The following is a 24648-nucleotide window of genomic DNA, read 5'->3' as shown; positions in this document are numbered from 1 at the left end:
ATTAAAACTAGTCTTTGGGAAAAAATAATTTTCCCAACAGTTGGCTTACCTGAGATGAAATTTTGTGCTGTTGGTACTGTAACATGTGACATGTGTATAAGGTTCTGTCTTTTTAGAGTTAGAGGCCTTATTTTATTTATCTTGGGGAGCTTGAGGGGATATAAGTTTCTGTTCATTCTCTTTCCAAGTATGTTTTTTAAATATAAGAAGCCATGTACTTAATCCATAGATTATAGGATTTATTGAGGGAATCTACTTTGCTAATGCACAGTGCAGAGAGAGTTAAAAAAAATGGACATTATATTAAGATTAAACAGTTTTGTGTTTAGAATGAAACAATTCTACAGAGTAGCACTTAATTGAAGTAGACTTAACAGCAAGTATAAACTTTTGTGGAGAAAATAGATGGGGTTTAATGTTAAATGGATTGACTTATAGGCATGTAAATATATTTTAAAAATCTACTTTTCAAAGAATATAAACACAACTTTAATGGAAAATAAATTGTTGGCATTTCTTTTAATCCAAGTGAATGAAAGATTTGATTAAGAGTTTTGTACATAGTCAGAAGCTTTTGTTATAGTTTCTGGGCATGGGTGTTTTGTATTTGAGATCAGGAATTTTCTGTGTAATTAGTCGTGAGGTTTAATGTACATTTTTAATATCAGACAGACAATGGCTTCAAAGAGACAGCAGTGCTGCAAAGGAGCAAGAAAAGAAGGCCAAAGTTGACACACACAGAGGCAAAACAGTGTAGGAAAAATCAACACATTTTGCAAAATCAATCATTGAAAATGTGTCAGTGTTCAGGAGACTGTCTTTAATTTGCAATCCAAGTGAAAAAGAGTATTTAAATATGAGAGGCAGTATTATTGAGCCCAGCATGCCTGCTACCACTTGTTTGACTAGCTCAGAATAGAACACTGAGAGGCAAGAGCTCAAAGTTAAATGAACATTTATACATTTTAAAATCAAATGAAAGATTCAGAGTATATTCATGAATTAATTTTTTTTTCAGAACCCTAAATTTAATCAGCTGGAATTACTTTTAAAGTGCCATTCTATTTAACTTTTGGGAATGATGAATTCGCCTTTTAATAGGAATGCTGTATTTTATCATGAAGATGAAACAAACTGTCTTTTGTTAATTATTCCCCAGAGACACTGGCCATTTTTCTCTCCTATGCTTAGTGTGGAGTAAAGACAGCTTCCCGCAAATTTATATCAAGCAAGAGCAATCGGAAGCTACAACATGTGTGAAAGAGGCTCATGGAAGGCTTAGCATCCATTGTAGCTGTTCTGAAGGCCACCTGATGAAATTCACAGAGGTGATGTTAACCAAAGCCTCACTGTGGAGGCCGTGAACACAGGACACAGAGCGGTGAAAAGGAATGAAAGCAAGAATCTCTGGTAAAGACTAGCAGATGAGTCATATGTGTCTGGGGCATGCTGCCAGGCATAGTTTCTGAAACCTTTTTTAGGAAATCTTCATCCTCATCCACTACTAATAGAATCTTTTACTCAGTGTGTGCCAAGCTCCGTGTTAAATGCTTCATATGGATTATTTCATTTAATTCTCCCAGCAGCTTGACAAGGCAGTTTTGAGGCCTAAGAATGTTAAGTAATTTGTCTAATTGTCTTCCATCTACATTTGAACTCGGGTCTCTCTGCTCTCCTGGTTGGTGTCTTTTGTCAAAGAACACACTGAATTTATTACTAGCCAGAGAAAATAGTGACAAATGACATGCCTGTGACATGCTCATTTCTAAAATAACTTAAATATCTAATTGATAGTATTGGCAGCTAATTTAAGAAATATGTTAGCACTGATGCTGATAATAGTGTCATTTCCATTCAGATTGACAACTTGAGGTATAGAGCTTTCGTGATATGTTTTTAATATTTTCACAAAATCTGTGAAAGTACATCTGATATTTATAGTAAATCTAATGTTAAGAACTGGAAAAAATACATATACTAAAAATGTACCTAGAACAAACAATATTTTTATGGGGAAAAAAAGTGAGAATAATCAGTCAGTAGTGCATATAAACTGATGGGAAAGATTAGATTTTTCTGCTTTTTAAAAAATAAGTATGTCGAGTTATGGGGATATTATGCATTTGTTTTGAGAACAAGGAGATCAAAAGAAGCCTCTTTAAATCCCTATGACAGACTTTAATAAGCATCATGTGAAAATAGATATTTTTATAAATATTGAATTGTTTTTGACATGTCTTTTTTCCATTGGGTAATAATTTAAAGATATACTATTTAGAAAACTAAGTCTTTTAAGAAAATAAAAAAAACAAATACTCTGATAAGTGAAATGTTGATAAAGAATATGTTTCTTTATAGAATTTGTTCATATACCAAAATATTTATAATATAAGTATAGTTTTAAAAAAATTATTCAGTCAGGATATTATTATACAATAATAGTTATCATGTACCCATAGATGATTTTATGAAAAAGCTATAACATTTCATGTAGAGGCAAATCTTGACATGTTTTTAATGGAGAAGTGATATTTATTAGATATTGTAATGCTAGTCTCATGCTTTGATACTTTTTTCTTGCGAGTATATACATAGCAAGGAAAAGAATGAACGAAGTACAATATTACATTAGAGGGCATGTTATTGAGCACTTTTGGTGATAGAGAGTTATTAATTTCAATTTCTGGAGAATGTGAAGAAAAATGCTCTTCATTACACTTCATCATGTTTCTATTAAAAGATTATGTGTTACACTTCTGACATAGATTTCCAGTATCAAATGTGAGTACTGTATTACAGTTGAGGATGGAATATTAGTTATGTAAACCTTCTGTCTTACAAAGTGTTGGGAGGATGGTAGAAGGAAAAGTAGGAAAACCCACTGAACAATCCCCATACAATACACTTCACGACAAATGAAAAGAAAGCCAAACAAACTTGCATATCTAACGGACAGTTGTTGTATGATGAAAAGGGGAAGAAAAAAGCTGTAAGACTTCCATGTTACCAGAATATTCATTCTAGCAGAAAACGTTTGAGCAAGTACAGATGTTCTGAAATTAACTAGTTTAATGTAAATTGAATGCATTATGGAATCTATGTTAAAAATAAGAGGTTTTTGGTTGGGGAAGGACCTTTAAGTTCCTTCTGACCCTGAGAATCTGTGAGATCCTGAAAGAGGGTGAGAGATACTAAAACATGGATAAAGGCTTTAAGGAAAGAATTGACCCAGCTGAACAAAGTTAGTTCTGCTGTTAATAAGCAAGCAAAATAAATCTAAGCCACAGAAAAATGATGTAAAGTGATCATCAAGAAGAAAAACGTAATGGTTCTATTATCTGTTTATGTAGTATATTTTTGGATAATAAGAATATTACATGAAAATGTAAAGACTTGCAAAATAGAGATCATGTGGAATGATATAAGGAAGATTTCCCTTATTTGAAACCTAATTTCATCATGAATATTAGTGTTTCAAAAAGTGAGAGTGGGGCCAAAACTCTTACATAGTAGCTTTTTAAACTTAAAATATATAATTTCAGGAAGGGAGTTCAATAACTACTTCAGCCCTTAATTCATAGACTGACAATAGAAAGAGAGCTAAGAGAAATATGGCCATCACTCCAGTGTACTATTTGGCCAAACAGAATTCCTCTTAAGAGAGAAGGAAACATTTGAGGACTTAGGAAATCTGAAATGATTTTATAACAGATTACCACGAAGATAAAGTAGACTTGAAAGTATGTAAGTGAATAAGACTTCCAAGAGATAAATGAATTACAATATTGAGAAAAGATTGATGATACAAAGTAAAAAGTTGAGTGAAAACTGAAGTTATGGACATAATTTTATAATACATTTTGCACTTCTAAAATAGATTCAAGAACTGTGGTTAAGACTTACAGGATTAAGAGTTAAACAGAAAAGTTGTTATATATCAACTTGTCAGGTAAGCTCAAAATGAAAACATCTGAATTAGAGTATATCGGTGTGGAGTGAGAAATAAATGGATTGAAAGATAGTCTATTACAAGATAAAATAAAATGTGTAATATGTACCACAACCAGTAAATAATTAGTGAAGGGGAGCAAAAAAGAATAACAATAATATAAATTTGCAGAGTATTGTATTATAACTTGTTATTTGTTGTTCAGTCGTGTCCGACTCTTTGCCGACTCCGTGGACTGCAGCATGCCGGGCTTCCCTGTCCTTCCCCATCTTCCAGAGGTTGCTTAAACTCATGTTCATTGAGTTGGTGATGCTGTCCAACCATCTTGTCCTCATATCATAATTGTATTATAATCAGTTCAGTATAGTTCAGTTCAGTCGCTCAGTTGTATCCGACTCTTTCTGACCCCGTGGACTACAGCACAATTGCCAGTTACCACACTAGATAAAAAACTGTCTGAAATCTATTAAAGAATGTCATTGACCAAAACCCCATAACTACTTGCCAAAAGAGAAATATCTGAAAACAATAAAATATTAAGATAATAAAGAATCAAGTTTTTTCATGCACGTGTAAGCAAAGAATAAGATGAGCATTTTAAAAAATTATCTTATGTTCTACAGTAAAATATCATTACGAGAACTAGACAAGGACATTATACAATGGCAAAAGGTTAATAAAACCATGTGAAAGTAAAATGATAGAATTTGATATGGCCAGATTGCTAGTGTTTTTTTTTTTTTCTTAGAGAAAAGAGAAAAAAGAAAATCTAGCAGATATTCAAGAAGAACATGTTACAAATATAACTAGAGGTATTATAAACAAAGTCAGGAAATGACTAATCAGTCACCTGTTAGGTCTTCACACTGGTCTCTATGGAACCCAAATATACAGGTAAAAGGAGTCCCTCCACCCATGTTTCAAACTGAATATTCTGCTTTGTTCTAATCTTCTTATCAGACTGAAAAGAAACATTTCATTACTAAAAGAGTTTGAAGATAACTGATTATGCTATAATAATTAGAAAGCTCCAAAGTTGAATATGCAGTTAACAAGAATTTATATTTGGAGGGGATTTAACAGCATTATCCAGAATAAGATTTTCCCCCTAATTGTATGAGAACTCATTTTGTGTGTGGTGATTTAGTAAATTTTAAAAAAATCAGAATTTTTATATGCCATAGTCTTGGACACAGTGGTGACAATTAATACCAATATCATCTTGCTAGCTTTGTTATTCTCTTATAACCTGCATTCTGTCTCCACAGTTTCTATGTATTCAAATTGTGTTTATTTGAAGTTCACTTCCCCCTTGAAGTCTACTGCTTTCCTTTTTTACATTTTCTGCCAGAGTTGTACATTTTGTATTTGTTTTCAATAATATTTTTGCCTCTCTTTTGTTAGAGACAAAATTTTGGAGAGTTGACATTGAAGATATGTTGAGTCTTTAATTCACAAATATAGTATCTTTCTCCATTTCTGTAGGTCTTTGATTTCTTTCATCACCGTTTTGGCTTCTAGCATATCAGTCCTGTACATAGAATGTTAGGTGTAGGTGTTTTTCTCTTTTCTTTTGAAATGTTTAATGCTATTGAAAATGGTACTGCTTTTGTAATTTTGTTTTCCAATTGTGCATTATTAGTGTATAAAAATACAATTGATTTTTGCTTGTTGACCTCATCTTGGTAAACTTGCTTATTAGTTCTAGGATTTTTTTTTCAGATTCTTTGGAATTTTCTATATAGTTAATCATATCATCTGGGAGTAGGGACCACTTTATTTCTTCCTTTCCAGTCTGTGTACTTTTTGTTTCCTGATGTTTTGCACTTAGCTAGGACTTCCAGCACTTTATTGAGTAGGAATGGTGAGAGTGGGTATCCTTGACTGTTCCCAGTTTAAGGGAGAAAACATTCAGCCTCTCATCATTTAGAATAATACTAGCTATATGTTGTTTCTAGATATTCTTTTTCAAGTTGAGGAAGCTGTCCTTTACTATACTGAGAGTTTTTATCTTGAATGGATATCAAATTTTGTCAAATACTTTTTCTGCATCAATTGATGTGATCATTTGGGTTTTTTTACATTATTAATATGGTAGGTGACATTAATTTCTTATTTATTGTATTTTTTCTTTTGCATCAACATGAGAGGAGGCTATTGGTCTGAGTAGTTTTCTTTTTCTTTCTTTCTTTATACTTTTTTTTTCCCCCTCTACTATCTCTGTCTGGTTTTGGTTTTATGGGTAATGCTGGCTTCATAAAATGAGTTGTGAATTATTCCCTCCATTTTTGCTTTTTGGAAAAGAGTATACAGAATTGATGTTACTTCTTTTCCATGTGTTTTGTAGAATTCTACAGTGAAGCCATCTGGGGTTAGAGATACCTTTTTTTTGAACAATGTTTATTTGTTTTAGAACTTGATTTCACCTGGGACTTGCCTGGTTATTTTGTTTTATTTCAGGTAACTTTTAGTAGTTTGTGATTTTTAAGCAGTTTTATTTCATCTAAGTTGTCAGATTTCTGTCTATAGAGTTGTTCATAATATTTGTTTATTATACTTCTAGTATTAGTTTCCATAGTGACATTCCGTTTTCATTCCTAGTATAGGATCATTTTTCTCTCTTTGTTTTCCCTTTTGTTAGTCTTGATATCATTTTATTGGTCATTTCAAAGAAACAGCTCTTGGTTTTGTGGCTTTACTGTATTTTTCTGTTTTCAATTTCACTGATTTCTATTTTTATCTCCTTTCTTCCGTTTGCTTTGGGTTTGGTTTGTTCTTTCCTTGGTTCCCTCAGATGAAAACTTACTTATTTGAATCTTTCTTTTGTAGTAAAAGTATTGAGTGCTAAATTTGTTTCTAAGTTGTTCTTTGGCAGAACCACACACATTTTGATATGTTGTAGTTGTCTTATATATTACATCTAGACTAATTTAAATTCCTCCAGACCATATTACAATTTTTGCTTCAACTATGAAATACATTTTAACTTGAAGAAAGGAATAATCCATTGCATTTTCCCAATATTTACTATTTTTTCTCTTTTATTCCTATGCTATGCTATGCTATGCTAAGTCGCTTCAGTCGCATCCGACTCTGTGCGACCCCATAGACGGCAGCTCACCAGGCTCTGCCGTCCCTAGGATTCTCCAGGCAAGAATACTGGAGTGGGTTGCCATTTCTTTCGCCAGTGCATGAAAGGGAAAAGTGAAAGTGAAGTCGCTCAGTCGTGTCCGACTCTTAGCGACCCCATGGACTGTAGCCTACCAGGCTCCTCCATCCATGGGATTTTCCAGGCAAGAGTACTGGAGTGGGGTGCCATTGCCTTCTCCCTTTTATTCCTGGTAGTCCACATTTCCTTGTATGACTTTCTTTTGTTTTTTGAATATCTTTGTTTAGCATTTCTTATATAGCTGGCTATGGCTACTCTTAGTACTCCTCACTTGAGAATGTCTTTATTTAACTTTAATTACAGAAAGATGTTTTTGCTGGATATTTGATTGACTGTTATTTTCAGCATTTCAAATAGATTGTGACTCTTCCCTCCGGTCTTCAGGGTTTCTGATGACAAATTCACAGTAATATGAGTCATTTTACCCTGTAACTAATTTACTGTTTTATTCTAGCTCCTTTCAAGGTTTTTCTTTTAGTTTTCAGCAGTTTGTGTGTATGTGTCTGGGCATCGATTTATTTGGGATTATTCCAGTGGAGAATTCACTGAACTGTAGGTTTATGTATCTATAAAATTTGGGACATTTCAGCCATTATTTATCAAATATTTTTCTGCACCACACTCTTTACTTTTCTTCTTCAGGAACTGCAGTATCATGAAGATTTGTTAAATGTTCTGTTGTTGCCTGAAATTCTGTTCAATTTTTTCATGTTCTATTTTGCTGTTTTTCAGGTTGGTATATTTTTATTGATCCATCATCAAGTTCAGTGACTCACATGTCATCTCCGTGATCATATTGAACCAAATCATGAGTTTAAAAAATTTTGTTTTGGTCTTTGTATTTTTCAGTTCTAAAAGTGTTATTTAATTTTTTCTTTGTATATTCTGTATCTTTGCTACACTAGTCTGTCTTTCCATTTATTCCAAAAGTGTTCGCTGTTACTTTCTGGAACATTTTTATTATAGTTTCTTTGAAGTCTTTATCAGATAGTCCCCAGTTTTATATAATTCTGGCATTGATGTCTTGAGTTAGTGTGGTGGTTTTGTTACAATTTATTAACTAAAGTCCGTGATTGACATTAGTGTTCACTTATATAGTACAGTTTTATGGGTTTTGAGAAATGCATGATGTCATGTATTGACCATTATAGTATCAGGCAGAGTAGTTTCTCTGCCTGAAGTTTCTCCTGTGTTCTACTTATTTATCCCTCTGCCCCCTGTTTCAGAATGGCATATAGTTGAAATCATACACTATATAACTGTTTCAAACCAGCTTTTGTTTCCTTTGAGTATATCCAGAAGTGAAATTGCTAAATCACATGATAGTTCTATTTTTAATTTTCTAAGGAACCTCCACACTGTTTTCCATAATGGTTGTACAAGTTTATATTCCTTCAAAGGGTTTCATTTTCTCTGCATCCTTATCAGCATTTGTTACTGCTTGTCTTTTTGATAATAGCCATGCTAACAGGTGTGAGGTAATATCTCATGGTTTAATTTGCATTTCCCTGGTAATCATTTATGGTGAGCCCTGTTTCATGCACCTATTGCCATTTGAATGTTTTCTTTGGAAAAAATCTATTAAAAATAGCCTTTATCCATTTAAAATTGGATTATTTATCTTTTTTTGCTATGGAGTTGTATCGTTTTTGTATATTTTGATATTGGATATGTGATTTGCAAATATTTTCTTATTCCATAGGTTGCCTTCTCATTTTGTTGATGATTTTCTTTGCTATGCAGAAGTTTTTAGTTTTTTAGTTAGTCCCACCTGTGTAAATATTTTTGCTTTTATTGCCTTTGTTTTTGGTGTTAAATCCAAAAGAGTCATTACCAAGACAAACACGAATGGGGGTCTATGTTTTCTTCTAGATCTTTTATGATTTTAGGTCTTACTCACAAGTCTTTAAATTCATTCTGAGTTGCTTTTTGTATACAGGATAACATAGGGGTCCAGTTTAATTGTTTTGCATGTAGCTATCTAGTGTTCCTAGCACCGTTTACTGAAGAGCCTGTCCTTTCCCCATTGTATATTCTTGACTTCATTGTCAATTAATTGACCATGAATTTATAGGTTTATTTCTGGGCTGTCTGTTCTGTACCATTGATTCATGTCTGCTTTTATACCAATACCATCCTGTTTTGACTATTACAGCTTTCTAATCTGGTTTTGAAATCAGGGAATGTGATGCTTCCAGCTTTGTTTTTCTTGCTCTGTATACTTTGGCTATTCAGGATATTTTGTGGTTCCATGTAGATTTTAAAACAATTTTTATGAAAAATACCACTGGAATTTTGGTAGAGATTACATTGAATCTGTATATTGTTTGACTAGTTTGCATATTTTAACACTATTAATCCTTTTGATCCATGAGCACATAATATCGTTCCATTCGTTGTGTTTTCTTTCATCAATGTTTTAAAGTCCTCTGTATACATAGTTTTCATATCCTTGGTTAAATTTATTCCTAAGTAATGGATTCTTTTTGATACTATTGTTTGTATGCTGGAGTCATAAGGATTTTCTCCATAGATGTCATCTACAAACAGATAATTTTACTTTTCTTTCTTCCCAATTTGGATGTCTTTTATTTCTTTTTATTGCCTGACTTCTCTGGCTAGGACTTTCAGTACTATGTTGAATAAAAGTTGCAAGAGTGGGGATCCTTGTCTTGTTCCTGATCTTAAGGAAAAAGCTTGGTTATGATGTTGGATGTAGATTTCTCATAATTAGCCTTTTAGGTTTGGGTATGTTTTTTCATTACTCAGTTTTTGAGAATTTTTGATTGTGAAAGGTTTTTGGATTTTGTCAAGTGCTTTTTCTGCATCTATTAAAATGATCTTAAGGTTTCTAGCCTTCATTTTGTTAATGTAGTTTATCATGTTAATTGATTTGCATATTGAACCATCCTTGGATCCCCCAAATAAATCCCACTTAATCATGGTGTATGATTCTTTAATGTACTGTTGAATTCAATTTGCTGATGATTGAGTTGAGTATTTTTGCATCTATGTTCATCAGAGATACTGGTCTGTAATTTTCTTGTAGTCTTTGTCTGAATCGATCTTTTCCATTGTCTTTCTAGTTCTGTTTCATTTATTTCCATTCTGGTCTTTATTTCCTTTTTCTACTAATGTTGAGCTTCCTTTTTCTAGTTCTTTGATATGTAAAGTTAGAATATATATTGGATTTTTCATTTTTCATAGTATAAAACTTTATTGTCACAAAATTCCTTCTGAACTATTTTTACTGTAATCAACAAGTAGTGATATGTTTTGTTTCCATTTTCATTTGTCTCAAGTTATTTCTTGATTTTTGAAAAGTACTTTGAACCAGTGATGGTTCAAGAGTATATTGTTCCAGTTTCCATATATTTGTGAATTTGCCAGTTTTTCTCTTGTAATTGATATCTAGTTTTGTATCATTGTGGTCCAAAAAGGCACTTGATAATACTTGATATGATTTCATTTTTCTTAAATTTGTTACAGCTTGCTTCATCACCTAACATGATCTAGCCTGAAAATATCTTCCCTGTGTACTTAAGAAGAATGTATTCTGCTGCTGTTGTTGGACTCTTCAGTGTATGTCTATTAGATTTCTCTAATATGATGTTTAGTTTACATCCATTATTTCCTCATTGATTTCCTATCTGGATGATCTATCCATTGTTGAAAGTAGGGCCCTATACTATTTTATTGCTCTTCCCCCCTTTAGATCTGTTAATATTTGCTTTATATATTTAGGTTCACCTATCTTGGGTACATAGATATTTACAATTGTGATATCCTCGTGATGAAGTGATCACTTTATCATTATATAATGGTATTACTTGTTTCTTGTTATAGTTTTTGGTTTAAAATATATTTTGTTTGACATAAGTGTAGTTTCCCTTGCTTTCTTTTGGTTTCCATTTACATAGAACATCTTTTTCCACCCCTTCACTTTCAATCTTGTGTGTCTTTGAATCAGAAACAAATCTCTTGTAGATGTCATATAGTTGGGTCCTTCTTATTTTTTTAGCCATTTGATCACCCTGTCTTTTGATTGGTGATGAAGCCTGCTTTCTTGGTAAAACTATGAGCAGTTAAAAAAATGTTTTATGTCAAGTTGAAAAGACAGTATATTCTTTTTTCTTTTTTATGTGGCCTTTAGATAAAAACTGTTAATTGTATTGTTTCAATTTATCTTTGTTGGTCGCCTATACATTATGAAATTGTATTAAAATCTTCCATGATTTTTCCAGCTTTCTTTCAGCTAATTTTGGCTAATTAGTTTCTTATCTTTTTATTTTGTTTCTCTGCATCACTAGGTTTTAGTTGTCTTATAAATAGTATACATTTATTTATTTTTTAACAACCTTAAAGTTTCTTTCTTTAGCTGGTGAACTTAATCTACTCAAATTTATTATTATTATTGACATTTTTTAAAAATCAAAGATGTTATTGATTATAATGTACATCATCATTTTATATATGTATATTAAGTCTGCACTGTGTGTGCTGCTAAGTTGCTTCAGTCGTGTCCGACACTTTGTAACCCTATGGTCTGTGGCCCACCAGGCTGCTCTGTCCATGGAATTCTCCAGGAAAGAATACTGGAGCAAGTGGCCATGCCTGCCTCCAGGGAATCTTTCTGACACAGGGATTGAACTCGTGTCTCTTATGTCTCCTGCACTGGCAAGCAGCTTTTTTACCATTAGCACCACCTGGGAAACCCTAAGTCTCTATTAGATGCTTGAAAGTTCATAGTTATCTTCCTCATGAATTGTTATTTTTGTTTATGTAAGATCTACTTTATATATAATGCCTGACACTGCCCATTAAACTATGACACTGTACCTTTAAAATAATCTTACATATGGAACACTCAATTGTTGCAGTCTGTGTAAGTCTCTGCTTGCCAATTTCAGAATCTCAAATGAATTTAATCAAAAGGGAGATTTATTAACTCTTGTAAGTGAGAAGTACAGGACTTTTTTGGCTGTAGGTATGAGTAACTCCAGGGCTTATGCAATGTCACTAGGGCTCTTCCTCTCTCCCTGCCTGAACCCTACTTTTCTCAGTTCTGGATTTTATTTTCAGGCTTTATTTTCCACTTACCTGAGAAAAGTGATCACTGATATCTCTAAGATTTTGGTATCCTTAAAGTTTATCATCTGTCTTGTGTTACTTAGTTACATCAACTTCTAGGGAAGACTTTTTACCTAGTTGAGCACTTTGCTCTTTCTGAACTAGTTATGGTGGCCAGTGGTCTTGTACATTTCAGATCACCAGGCTTGGTCATGTGCCCCAGTCTGGAATGTAAGGGAGGACACACTATGATCACAGCCCTACTACATCTACATAGATAGTTTGAGGTTAGGTTCCTCAAAGGAAAAATCAGAGAAAGTTCCCAATGGATAGAAAAGAGATGCTAGGAAGGCAAATACCATGTATGTATACAATGCATCCCTTTTCATATCATCAGACACCTCTTCAGAAATTTAAATGAGGATGTGAAACTACTTTTTTTTTTTTACTTTTTTTAATTAGATTTTATTTATTTTTAAATGAAACAAAGATGAATATTTTTAACGATAAAAGTTACAATTCACAAAGAAGATAGATAAAAGATTAATATAAATTAATATAAATAGAAATCTACTATATTTAAATTTTTAATGACATCATTCAACATGCTCCTATTTTTATATTCTCTGCATTTGATAAGATTTTCTCAGAGAAACATTAATATGTCTCACTATGATTATATTTTTTTATTTTCCCTTATATTTCTTCTGAGTTTTGCTTTATGTATCTTTGTTTCTTTGTTGTTAGGTGACTACTATCACTGTCCGTGCTTGATCATTCTTCTCAACTTCCAATAGATCTGTAAGCTGTAACCTACCAAACTATATATCTTTCCGTCCATGATCAAGTCCTATCAGTTTCACTTTGTGAAATCTCTGAAATCTGCTTACTTTTCTTTATCTGCCATTGATACTTGAATGCAATCTACAGTCCTCTCTTTTCTAATCTATCAAGATTAAATCCTTACTGATTTGTGTGTATCTACTCTGGTTCCCGTTCAGTCTATTCGCCACACTATAGTGTATTGATCTGTTCAGGATGCAAATCTAATTATGTGTTTCCTGTCCTAAATGACACCTCAAGCTTTTAAAACTTTTTATGGACAGAAATTCTTAGCTAGATTTTCATCTGGCCCTTTACTACCTCTCCAACTATGCTTGTCCAAGCGTCCCCTTTTATATAAGTTAAATTATACCATCTACCTCATTGTGCCATCTTCCTCTCCCTGTAACATGTATGATAATTAGTTTTACACTTTTGTGTGAGTATTTGATGAATGTCTGATTTCTCCACTAGACTATGAAAGCAGATACTTTGTCTGTTTTCTATCATTATTTAATTTCACTACCTAGAATGTGTTTTGGTTTACGGTAGAATTGTTTAATTAATTAACTGATTATCGTAACGAGACCTCCTTAATCACTAGGACAATCTATTTGTTCACTGTCCATCTCTATGAACTTTCTGGTCAATTGATTTTGAATTTAGGCCCTCCAATATAATCTGACTTGGAAGTTTATAGAGAATATTGTATAGCTATCAAATGACAAGTGTGGGGATGGTTCAAGTGTATGTCAACACATGATTATGTTCATGTGAAGTCATATGAAAGAGAAGATTCAGATTATAGAGTGGTAAAGGTATACTGATTGAAATCAGCAAAGAGTAAGACATTGGACTGGTTGGATATCTTTTTCCCCCACTTGCAATGTAATAAGTTACGTATCAAATTGAAACTCTCGTTTTCCTTTTGTGCTTTTATGTTTCTTACGTTCTGCTGTTCTGGCCACTTGCTTTCAGAATAGAAGCAGGGAGTTTCTACCAGTTTCTACCTCAGGAAGCAAAGACCATTGCTTAGTGTCAATTACTGTATTGAGTGGACCAGGGTTAGGGCAGGATTACTTCTCTCCAGGCTTGGGTACCATACTGGTAAAAATAGTTTGCCATAGGGTGGGAGGAGGAAGGGGTTTCCTCATCCTTTCTTCTGTAACAGGACTGGACCCCTTTATAGATTTTCTTCAGTATTTTGTTCCTCAGTTCAGTTCAGTTCAGTCACTCAGTCGTGTCCAACTCTTTGCGACCCCATAAATCGCAGCATGCCAGGCCTCCCTGTCCATCACCAACTCCCAGAGTTTACTCAAACTCATGTCCATCGAGTTGGTGATGCCATCCAACCATCTCATCCTCTGTCATCCCCTTCTCCCCCTGCCCCCAGTCCTTCCCAGCATCAGAGTCTTTTCCAATGAGTCAACTCTTCACATGAGGTGGCCAAAGTATTGGAGTTTCAGCTTTAACATCAGTCCTTCCAATGAACACCCAGGACGCATCTCCTTTAGGATGGACTGGTTGGATCTTCTTGCAGTCCAAGGGACTCTCAAGAGTCTTCTCCACCACCACACTTCAAAAGCATCAATTCTTCGGCACTCAGCTTTCTTCACAGACCAACTCTCACATCCATACATGACTACTGGAAAAACCATAGCCTTGACTAGACAGACCTTTGGTGACAAAGTAACGTCTCTGCTTTTTAATATGCTGTCTAGGTTGGTCATAACTTTCCTTCCAAGGAGTAAGCATCTTTTAATTTCATGCCTGCAATCACCATCAGCAGTGATTTTGGAGCCCAAAAAATAGTCTGACACTGTTTCCACTGTTTCCCCATCTATTTCCCATGAAGTGATGGGACCAGATGCCATGATCTTAGTTTTCTGAATGTTGAGCTTTAAGCCAACTTTTTCACTCTCTTTCACTTTCATCAAGAGGCTTTTTAGTTCTTCTTTGCTTTCTGCCATAAGGGTGGTGTCATCTGCATATCTGAGGTTATTGATATTTCTCCTGGCAATCTTGATTCCAGCTTGTGCTTCTTCCAGCCAAGCATTCATTCTTCCTGTGGTTCCCTTAGGACTACTGCATGGATGAAAATGAAATGACTTTTATGTGAATAAAGATGAAGAGAAAAGTTTAATTGATGTAAATAAGTTTAGTTTCTTGTTACTGTGAAGAGGTCTGGGTTCACAGTTTAAGATTAACTAAAATTGAAGTAATTTCTTCAACTGACTAATAGCATTGCTAACATCAAAGTTTTTGGAGATTGGTTAAGAAAATTGTGCATGAGTTGGCTTAATTGTGAAAGAGAATTTATATACTTTAGTAAATTTATAACATTTTTTGCATCTATTAAGTAATACAATAAAGAAAAGACAAGGTGATAAGAGAACGGGAAAAATGTTAGTAGTAATGAGAGGACATAGCATTTTGGTAAATATACTGAAAATTCACGTGAAAAATTTAATCTTATTCTCAATCTAAGTTTTTAATACTAGTTTGGCCTTTTTTCCTTTACTTTCCTAATATGCTAGCCTCTTGATAAATATTTGTTAGTTGAATGAATAAAGGGATCAGTGAAGAGTAAATAGATGAATGACAAAATTCTAAACCTTCTCGATACAAATAAATAGACATGTCAACTTCTCTTATCAAGATTGGAAAACAAAATAATCTTTTAATAATTTAGATAATGTAGATGAAATGATTGATTTGGTTTAAGAATTTCAACAGTGAACTTTTCATAAGTTGGATTACTATATCTAAAATGCAAATGGTAATAAAATGAAGTAAGATAACTTGAAATCGAAATGAGCTTATATAATGAGATACATACTCTTTAATTTAGGAATAGTTGATTGCTAGGTTCAGGAGATGATTCTTTTTAAAGGCTTTATTCTCTTTCACAATTGATTTACTTTAGAATTTTTCCAAGTAAAAGTTGTTTTGAAGTTTCTACTTAAAATGAATCAGTTTTCACTTCTGAATTATTATAGATTTTAATTTAGCAAAATGGAGTCAATAGTTTATACTGTATATCATTTTGGGGTTTAATGCTGTATGTCTAGAAAATACTTTCCGCTACATTTGGATCTATGTGATTAATATAATCTACTGGTTTCCATGTTTGAATATTTGAATATGGTTTATGGTAAAGAGTGTAGGCTATGGTGTCAGATTTGAATTTCAGTCCCCAGCCTGCTACTGCTTAGTGAGCAGATTATTCAACTTGTTAAACCTTAAGAAGGATCTTGTATAAAACAGATGTGGTACCATAAGAGGTTCTTAGCACAGCGTCTGGGACAGCGTTCAGGAATTGGAAACAACCATTTTTTTTCTCACTGTCTTTGTTTTGCAGCTTTCCCCACAAATAAACCGGATAAAGATGCAAGACATGTAATAAAAGTGGTAAGTATTGCTCTTAAATTTGTGTTTCACATACATTTGACTTTTTTGTTTTCTGCTTTATTTCATTTTTTTAAAAATGTTTCTCATCTTAGTCTTCATGATTTTATGATCAACACAACAAACATATATTTTTACATTATAAAAATGTAAAGACTAGAGTTTTGTTCTTCTTCATCGACATTTACCATCCTTGTATCTTATCTAGGTATCTATCGTCTCCTTCTCTTTTCCTCTCTGTTCTAGATGGTGAAGTCCATAATGGCAGGAATGAGGTTTTATTTGTGTTTGCAATCCCTGTGCCTAGTGTGATTAATGAAATATAGGAGAAACTCAGTGAAAGTATCATGTATGAATGAACCACCAAGGTAGTTTGCAGTGTATCCATCCTGTTATGCATGTTAGTACACATGAGTGTCTGTGTATGTGTACAGTTCTCAGTGTTTTTAGTAAGTTCTTTCCATAAGAAGACTGCTTTCATGTGTAAGACTGTATAGTGATAGCATTACAAAATGTTAAAAATGAGATTCTTTATTTAGTGAGAAAATCTTGAGATTTTTGTGATTCAGGTACTATTATTTATTATATATGTTCATATTAAATATGCATATTAAATATGCTCATATTTTCACATTTGAAATACCAATTCCATCTTTACAACTTTTTTTGTAATAAAATCAGTTGTTCTTTTCTTTTATAGGAATATCAAGAAAATGGCCCATTATTTTCAGAACTTAAATTTTATCAAAGAGCAGCAAAAAAAGACTGTAGTAAGTAAAATAAGTAGAGTAAGCTACTTCCATATATATGTTTGCTAAGTGGGAGTTAATATTTTTGTCATTTTCTGGCCTTATGGAAAATTTTTTTCAATTAGAAATTTTTATTGTAAAATGATGCAATTAATTGTTATGTAAAAACAACAGAGGTATATAAATAGTGATATTATGTACATAATGGGTTATATATTTCAAATTGAAGTTTATGTTACCTTACATAAGATGTTGGATTGTTGATCAGAGCCACTGAGAGTTCTTTAGGTGTAAAAGATAGAATGAAATTATTTCTTTTGCAAAAAACCATTTGGCTAGAAAGGATATAAAGAAAAGACATTAAAATGGGCAGTAGATTATAAATTAAAGGAATGACCATAGAATAGATTAGGCCAAAGCATATGAAAATGATTATAAACATTAAGATGATTTAGAAAGTAAGTTAAAAATATTGAAAATTTGTATGTTGGGAAATTAATCAGAGCTGAATATCAGATGTAAGAACTACCAGTTAGAGGATTAGACTATGAAATAAATATAAGCAAAGCTAAGAAGAATAAAAGCATTTTGTAAAACCTATATGATACAGATGGATTTGTAAAGCTTGAAGGAAACTGGTATGAGTAATGCCTGTATAATCAAGGTCATTTACATTAAGTTTAGGAAAAAGAATGATGAGTCTCACCTAAATAATTAACTTTGTTTTCTTTAATAAAACCTTCTGAACATCAAGACTGTAGTCTTTACTAACTGCTTAAACTATGTCAGAGTGACAAATAGAATCCATTAAACTTCATTGTTTATCAGTAGAGCTGTCTTAAACATTAAGCATATTTGGTAGAAAAGTGAAAAATTAAATAAGCTGCCTGATTATTTAAGTGGATTTGTTTTTTTTTTTAAACAAAATTTAATCAAAACAGTTTCTGTACAATATAGTTTCAGAGTAAGATGATTCTTCTAACCAATTTCTATTTTTTAAAAAAATCTTATTAATATTTTGGCTCTGCCAGGTCTTTGTTGCTGCTTGGGCTTTACTCTAGTTGCAGTGAGCGGGGGCTACTCTCTAGCTGTGGTACACAGCACAGGCTTCTCATTGTGGTGGTTTCTCTGGTTGCTGAGCATAAGCTCTGGGGCTCATGGGCTCAGTAGTTGTGCGGCAGGGACTCAGTTGCTCTGCAATAATGTGCAGTCTTCCTGGAACAAGGATTGAACCTGTGTCTGCTGCATCGGCAGGTGGATTCTTTACCATGAGTGACCAGTGAAGCCCCTATTTTTTTTTTTTGGCTACTCTGGTTTTAGGTTTTTAGTAATAAGAAAGAAAAAGCTGTCTTTCTATGGTTCCTTTGGTAGTTATCATTTTTTATTTAAAAATTTAACAAGACTATAAGGGAATGAATTTTGTTAACGGATAGAAACATTTGGATAAATAGTGTGTCCTCAGTTGCTCAGTCATGTCCGACTAAGACCCCCATGGACTAGCCCACCAGGCTCCTCTGTCCGTGGAATTTTTCAGGCATGAATACTGGAGTGGGTTGCCATTTTCTGCTCCGGGGGATCTTCCTGACTCAGGGATCAAACCTGTGTCTCTTGCGTCTCCTGCATTGCAGACAGATTCTTTACCACTGTCCCACCTGAGAAGCCCCCATACTACACTTGATCTTGGCTAGAAGGGTGGGAAGCAATATATGATATCAGTGAATTTTATGACTATGACTATTTTTGTTTTTGTTGCATATTCTATTTATTTATTTATTTATTTACTATTATTTTTTTGGAGTATAGTTGGTATACAATATTGTATTAGTTTCTTCTGTACTTTCTTTAGATTCTTTTTCCATATAGATTATTAGAGTATTGAGTATAGTGATTATGACTTTTTAAATGTTAGAAATCTGTATTATGTATTTAACATCTGTTAATTATTGCAGAGAATTTGAAACTGTTAGCTAGATATATTTGATTTTTAAAAAAATATTTTTAGGAAGGTCTAATTTCTATTTGTTAGCTAGATAAGTTTAAGCATCTACACAAATGTAAGAAATACTTTTCTAAAGTGTATACTTTTTTCTTGTTAAATTTGTCTTTACAGTCAAAAAATGGATAGAACTCAAAAAGCTTGATTATTTGGGAATTCCTCTGTTTTATGGATCTGGCATTACTGAATTCAAGGGAAAAAGGTAAAATGGAATTACTATTATCAGATATTGTCCTGTAACTATTTCTTATGTGGTCTGTTAGTTATTTGTAGCTATATAGCTAGTTACCTAAAATGTAGTGGCTTATAATGACAAACTAATATCCTCTTAGTTTCTGTGGGCCAGTTATCTATGTAAAAATGGCTTCCCTAGATAGTTCTGGCTCAGGACTTCTCATGAGGATGTAGTCAGATGTCTTCTGGCTATAGTCATCTCAAAGCTTGATTGAGGAAGCTCACTCATGTGGCTATTGGCAGGCCTAAGAAGATCCGATTCTAAATTCACTCATGATTGTTGGCAGGCCTCACTTCCTCACTATGTAGGTCTCTCTGTTGGCTGCTTGAGTGTCAAAAAGACATGGCAGCCAGATTCCAGTAATTGAAAGAGAGGAGAAAGAGCACACACAAGAGTATGCATCCAAGAAGAAAGTCACAGTCCTTACCTAATCTTATTTTAGCAGTGATATCCCATCATTTCCCCTTTCTTAATGGTACATCCATACCATATAATACTATGCAGCCCACTAAAGAAATCAATCAGAGCACTACCAGTTGATTTGGAAGAATTTCAATGAGGTATTATTGAAAAAAGTGTGATGCAAAAAAGTTATAAGAAGATCACATTTTTGTAAAACAGATGTAAAAATTTCTATATGCCTTTGTGTGTGGCTACATAGATACAGAACAGGGGCTGATGTGAGTATGTAAGTGAAGGGAAGTGAAGAAGAGGAGGAGGTCTCAAACAGAAAAGAAAAGGAAGAAGTGCATTTTTAAAAAAACACAAGTTTATAAATGTATAGAGAAAGTAAATATGATTTTATAAGGTCAAGAAACAAATATAAATATTCTGTATGGAAAAATAATTTGCTCAAGGCCATATGTCAAGAAGGTAGTGGAATCAAAATAAATTAACTTCAAGACTAATTTAGAAAGACTCCTCTTTTCATGATCTAAGACCATGTATGTGGCTCAGCACAGCTTGTTCTTCTACTCCAAAACTATCTGCAAAGTAAATACTTAGTAATGTGTTTCTGCAAAAGGCCAAGATTATTATTATACATTCATTCTCAATTAGTTCAGATTGGATCATTCTTCACTGTTAGGTTAGGGGCATTTTTCTGTTGTTTCAAATTCGTAAATGGACATTTTCAGCATTGCCGTTTTAACATCTCCTTTTGACTTCTCCTTCTTATAGTTACAGATTTATGGTAATGGAAAGACTGGGAATAGATTTGCAGAAGATCTCAGACCAGAATGGTACTTTTAAAAAGTCAACTGTCTTGCAGCTAGGTATCCGAATGGTAAGAAAGAATGACTTATTTCCCATGCTCCGTTTTCAGGTTATTTACTTGTTACAACATACAAATTGTTGCCCTTTGTGGAATTATCAGAGAATGAAGGATTATTGCCCTAGAAATGTCAGTTATTGAGAGTAGATGCTATTTTGGTGAAATTGATAACAGTGGTCTCTGTAAGTGACAGAATGTGCTGTGTTTGGCACTACAAACTCAATTAGGCTTTGGTTCTACTGTCTGATTTTTCTTTTTCCTCACAGCTTTGTTTTACATACCAGAACAAGCTTACACTGCTATAAGAATAACATCTCTTTTGTCAGTTATTTTTATGACAATGCAAAGTATGGCAAAATATATTGTTTTCCATACTACACCTGTGATAAGGGGGTGCAATAAAGTTTTTATTATGAGTTTGGGGTGGTGGCAGTCATTAGTGTGGCAGTGAATAATATCAGTATATACTTTGCCAACTAAGAAGCAATGAAATCTCACTAGCACCCCTGCACACATTTTGTTTAGACCACATATTTGTCTTATCTTGTTGGTGTTTGGTTTGCCTAAGCTTCATTTTATTTTTTCCATTTTAGGTAGATGCGACTACTCCTGCCAGGTTGGGATGTGGCAAATAGAATTCATTGTTTTCCCACTCATCCTCTAGCCAGCCAACAAATGTTTTTTGAGCACTAGGTGTAGGTAACATGCAAGTCTCAGGGGCTTCAGAGAGGAAGCATAGATGTTTTCTGTTGCTCTACAGAGGGAGAATGGCTTTCTCTGTGGTAATGGACGTGGTGTTTTGTTCTGAGGGGCCTCAAAACTTAATTAATAATTGTTGCTTGGGGGAGGAGTTGCTGAGTGGGCATCATGATTATTTCACTTCAGTTCTCTGATTTTGCCATGTTTCTCCTCTTTGGACAGAAGATTTGGGCATCAGACTGTCGGGAGTGTAGCACAGGTATTGCTGAGTCTTGGCTTCCTTTCCATCAGAGGTGCCCTTAAAACATTAAAACAGTTGATGTTCAAGGATCCTTTTATGCAATATTTCCCCAGGATGTGTGACCAGAACATGTAATAATTTTAGAATAGATAAATGCACAGTTGGGAAATACATCACTTTGTCATTGTTAATATGAAAAAACAATATGTGTTATTCTCTATTCAAAATGTTCAAAGTGATCATGAGTTCTACATTGACATCAATATAACTGTATATATTTCTTTTCACAGTTGGATGTACTGGAATATATACATGAAAATGAATATGTTCACGGTGATATAAAAGCAGCGAATCTACTCTTGGGTTACAGAAATCCAGATCGGGTAAATACAGTATTAACCTGTTGCCTTCAGTAAGGATCCTCAAAGTACCGTACTGACAAAGACATTCAGAAAACAAACTCCTAATCAGAAAGAGTTTGCAAATGAGGACTTATCATGATGAGTGTTATAATATATCTTATCTTGCTTATCTAATTTAATGCACTAAACTAATAAGTAGGGCTTCCTTGGTGGCTCAAATGGTAAAGAATCTGCCTGCAGCACAGAAGATTCAGCTTCAATCCCTGGGTTGGGAAGATCCCCTGGAGAAGGAAATGGCAATCCATCCAGTATTCTAGCCTGGAAAATTCCATTGACAGGGGACCCTGGCAGGCTACAGTCAGTGGGGTTGCAAAGAGTGAGGCACGACTGAGCAACTTGCACTTTGAACTAATATAAGGAAACTGAGACTTGGTTCAGTTCAGTTCAGTCACTCACTCATTTGTGTCTGACTCTTTGTGACCTGATGGAATGCAGCACACAAGGCTTTCCTGTCCATCACCAACTCCCAGAGCTTACTCAAACTCATGTCCATTGAGTCGGTGATGCCATCCAACCATCTCATCCTCTGTCATCCCCTTCTCCTCCTGCCTTCCATCTTTCCCAGCATCAGGGTCTTTTCAAATGAGTCAGTTCTTCGCATCAGGTTGCCAAAGGATTGGAGTTTCAGCTTCAGCATCAGTCCTTCCAATGAATATTCAGGACTGATTTCCTTTAGTATTGACTGGTTTGATCTCCTTGTAGTCCAAGGGACTCTCAAGAGTCTTCTCCAACACCACAGTTCAAAATAATCAATTCTAGGTGCTCAGCTTTCTTTATAGTCCAATTCTCACATCCACATGTGACTATGGAAAAACCATAGCTTTGACTAGATGGACCTTTGTTCACAAAGTAATGTCTTTGCTTTTTAATATGCCAACTAGGTTTCATAGCTTTTCTTCCAAGGAGAAAGCATCTTTTAGTTTCATGGCTGCAGTCACCATTGGCAGTGATTTTGGAGCCCAGGAAAATAAAGTCTGTCACTGTTTCCATTGTTTCCCCATCTATTTGCCATGAAGTGATGGGACCAGATGCCATGATCTTAAGTTTTCTGAATGTTGAGTTTTAAGCCAACTTTTTCACTCTCCTCTTTCATTTTCATCAAGAGGCTCTTTAGTTCTACTTTGCTTTCTGCCACAAGGGTGGTGTCATCTGTATATCTGAGGTTATAGATATTTCTCCCAGCAGTCTTGATTCCAGCTTGTGCTTCATCCACTTGGTGGGGGGTATTAAATAATTTGTTAATGGTCACATAGTAGCCGGGTAAGGATTTGAACTTCTGAGCAAGTATAAACAAAAACCATCAAAATTAAATGAGAGAAGGGATGGGTTTATGCAGAGAAGAATAAAAGCTGTCATCTTAGTTTCTCTTAAACTGTATAAACAATTAAGTTTTTAATAGAGCTACTTTGCCAATATAACTTTCTGTGATGATGGAAATATCCTATATCCTACATGTTACTGTTCAGTATGGTAGCCATTAGCCACATGGGCTATTAAGCACTTCAAATGTGGGTAGTACAGTGTCAATGCTGATGAGGATGTGGGGCAGCGGGAACTCACATTCACTGCTGGTGGGATGGCCACTGTGGAAGACAATTTGGCAGTTTCTTACAAAACTGAACATGTTCTAACATATGATCTGGCAGTTGAATTCATTGGTATTTACCCAAAGAAGTTGAAAACTTATATCCACACAAATACCTACACACAGATGTTTATAGCCACTTTAGTCATAGTTGGCAAAACTTGAAGCAACCAAGATGTCCTTTAATAGATAAATAAACTAGTTCATCCAGAAAATTCAGTATTACTTGGTGTTAAAAAGAAATGAGCAGTTAAGGCATCAAAAGACATGAAGGAAGCTTACATGTGTATTACTAACTGAAACTCTGTGTAATTCTAATTATTTAACTTTTGGAAAAGGCAAACCTATGAAGACATGAAAAAGGTCAGTGATTGCCAAGAGTTAGAGGGAAGGGAGGGATAAACAGGTGGAGTGCAGAGGGCTTTAGGGAAGCAAATCATGGATAGATGTCATTTTACATTTCTCAAAATTCATAGCATATTCCCACCAAAAGTGAACCCTAATGTAAATTATAGACTTTTTGGTGATAATGTTGCATCACTGTAGATTCATCCATTGTAATGGATGTGATACTGTGGTGTGTGATGTTGATAGTGAGGAAGGCTGTATTTGGGAGGAGGGAAGAGTGGTATGTGAGAACTTACTGTAACTTGCTGCTCAGTTTTACCTACCTTGCTATAAATTTAGTAAAATTGAATTTGAAATTGCTCTAAAAATATTCTGAAATAGTGTAACTAGTGTGACTGAAGAAGAACTGAGTTTAAAATTTAACCCAATTCTAATTAGTGATATTTTTCAGCTTGCTTTGTTCCCCAGCTTTCTTGAGGTTTAATTGACAAAAATTGCATATGTTTAAGTTGTGCAACATGAATTTTTTAAGATAAGCAAAGTGATGATTTATTATACATATGTATTATGAAATGATTAATCAAATTAACATATTGATCACTTTACGTAGTTGCTTTTTGTTTTGTTTTATGGTGAGAACACGTAAGATGTACTCTTTTAGCAAATTTGAAGTATATAGTCA

General features: G+C 33.9%; 1 protein-coding gene across 10 annotated transcripts in view; it reads left to right on the top strand.

Moving 5' to 3' along the window:
* Nucleotides 1–24648, top strand: part of VRK2 (VRK serine/threonine kinase 2) — a 95295-nt gene that overhangs the window by 11461 nt on the left and 59186 nt on the right. For all 10 annotated transcript variants that reach the window (XM_081589453.1, XM_081589450.1, XM_081589456.1 and 7 more), the window contains exons 3-7: nucleotides 16372–16421; nucleotides 17119–17188; nucleotides 19278–19365; nucleotides 20578–20683; nucleotides 21902–21994. In XM_081589453.1, coding sequence (XP_081445579.1) covers nucleotides 16372–16421; nucleotides 17119–17188; nucleotides 19278–19365; nucleotides 20578–20683; nucleotides 21902–21994 — 407 coding nt within the window. The remainder of the gene's footprint in view (nucleotides 1–16371; nucleotides 16422–17118; nucleotides 17189–19277; nucleotides 19366–20577; nucleotides 20684–21901; nucleotides 21995–24648) is intronic.

This window comes from Giraffa tippelskirchi, chromosome 4, assembly GCF_054371585.1.
Source record: "Giraffa tippelskirchi isolate mGirTip1 chromosome 4, T2T-mGirTip1v1.2.pri, whole genome shotgun sequence".
NCBI lineage: Eukaryota > Metazoa > Chordata > Mammalia > Artiodactyla > Giraffidae > Giraffa > Giraffa tippelskirchi.
Note: the sequence above shows the minus strand (reverse complement) of the source record. Positions and strands in the feature narration are given on the sequence as shown.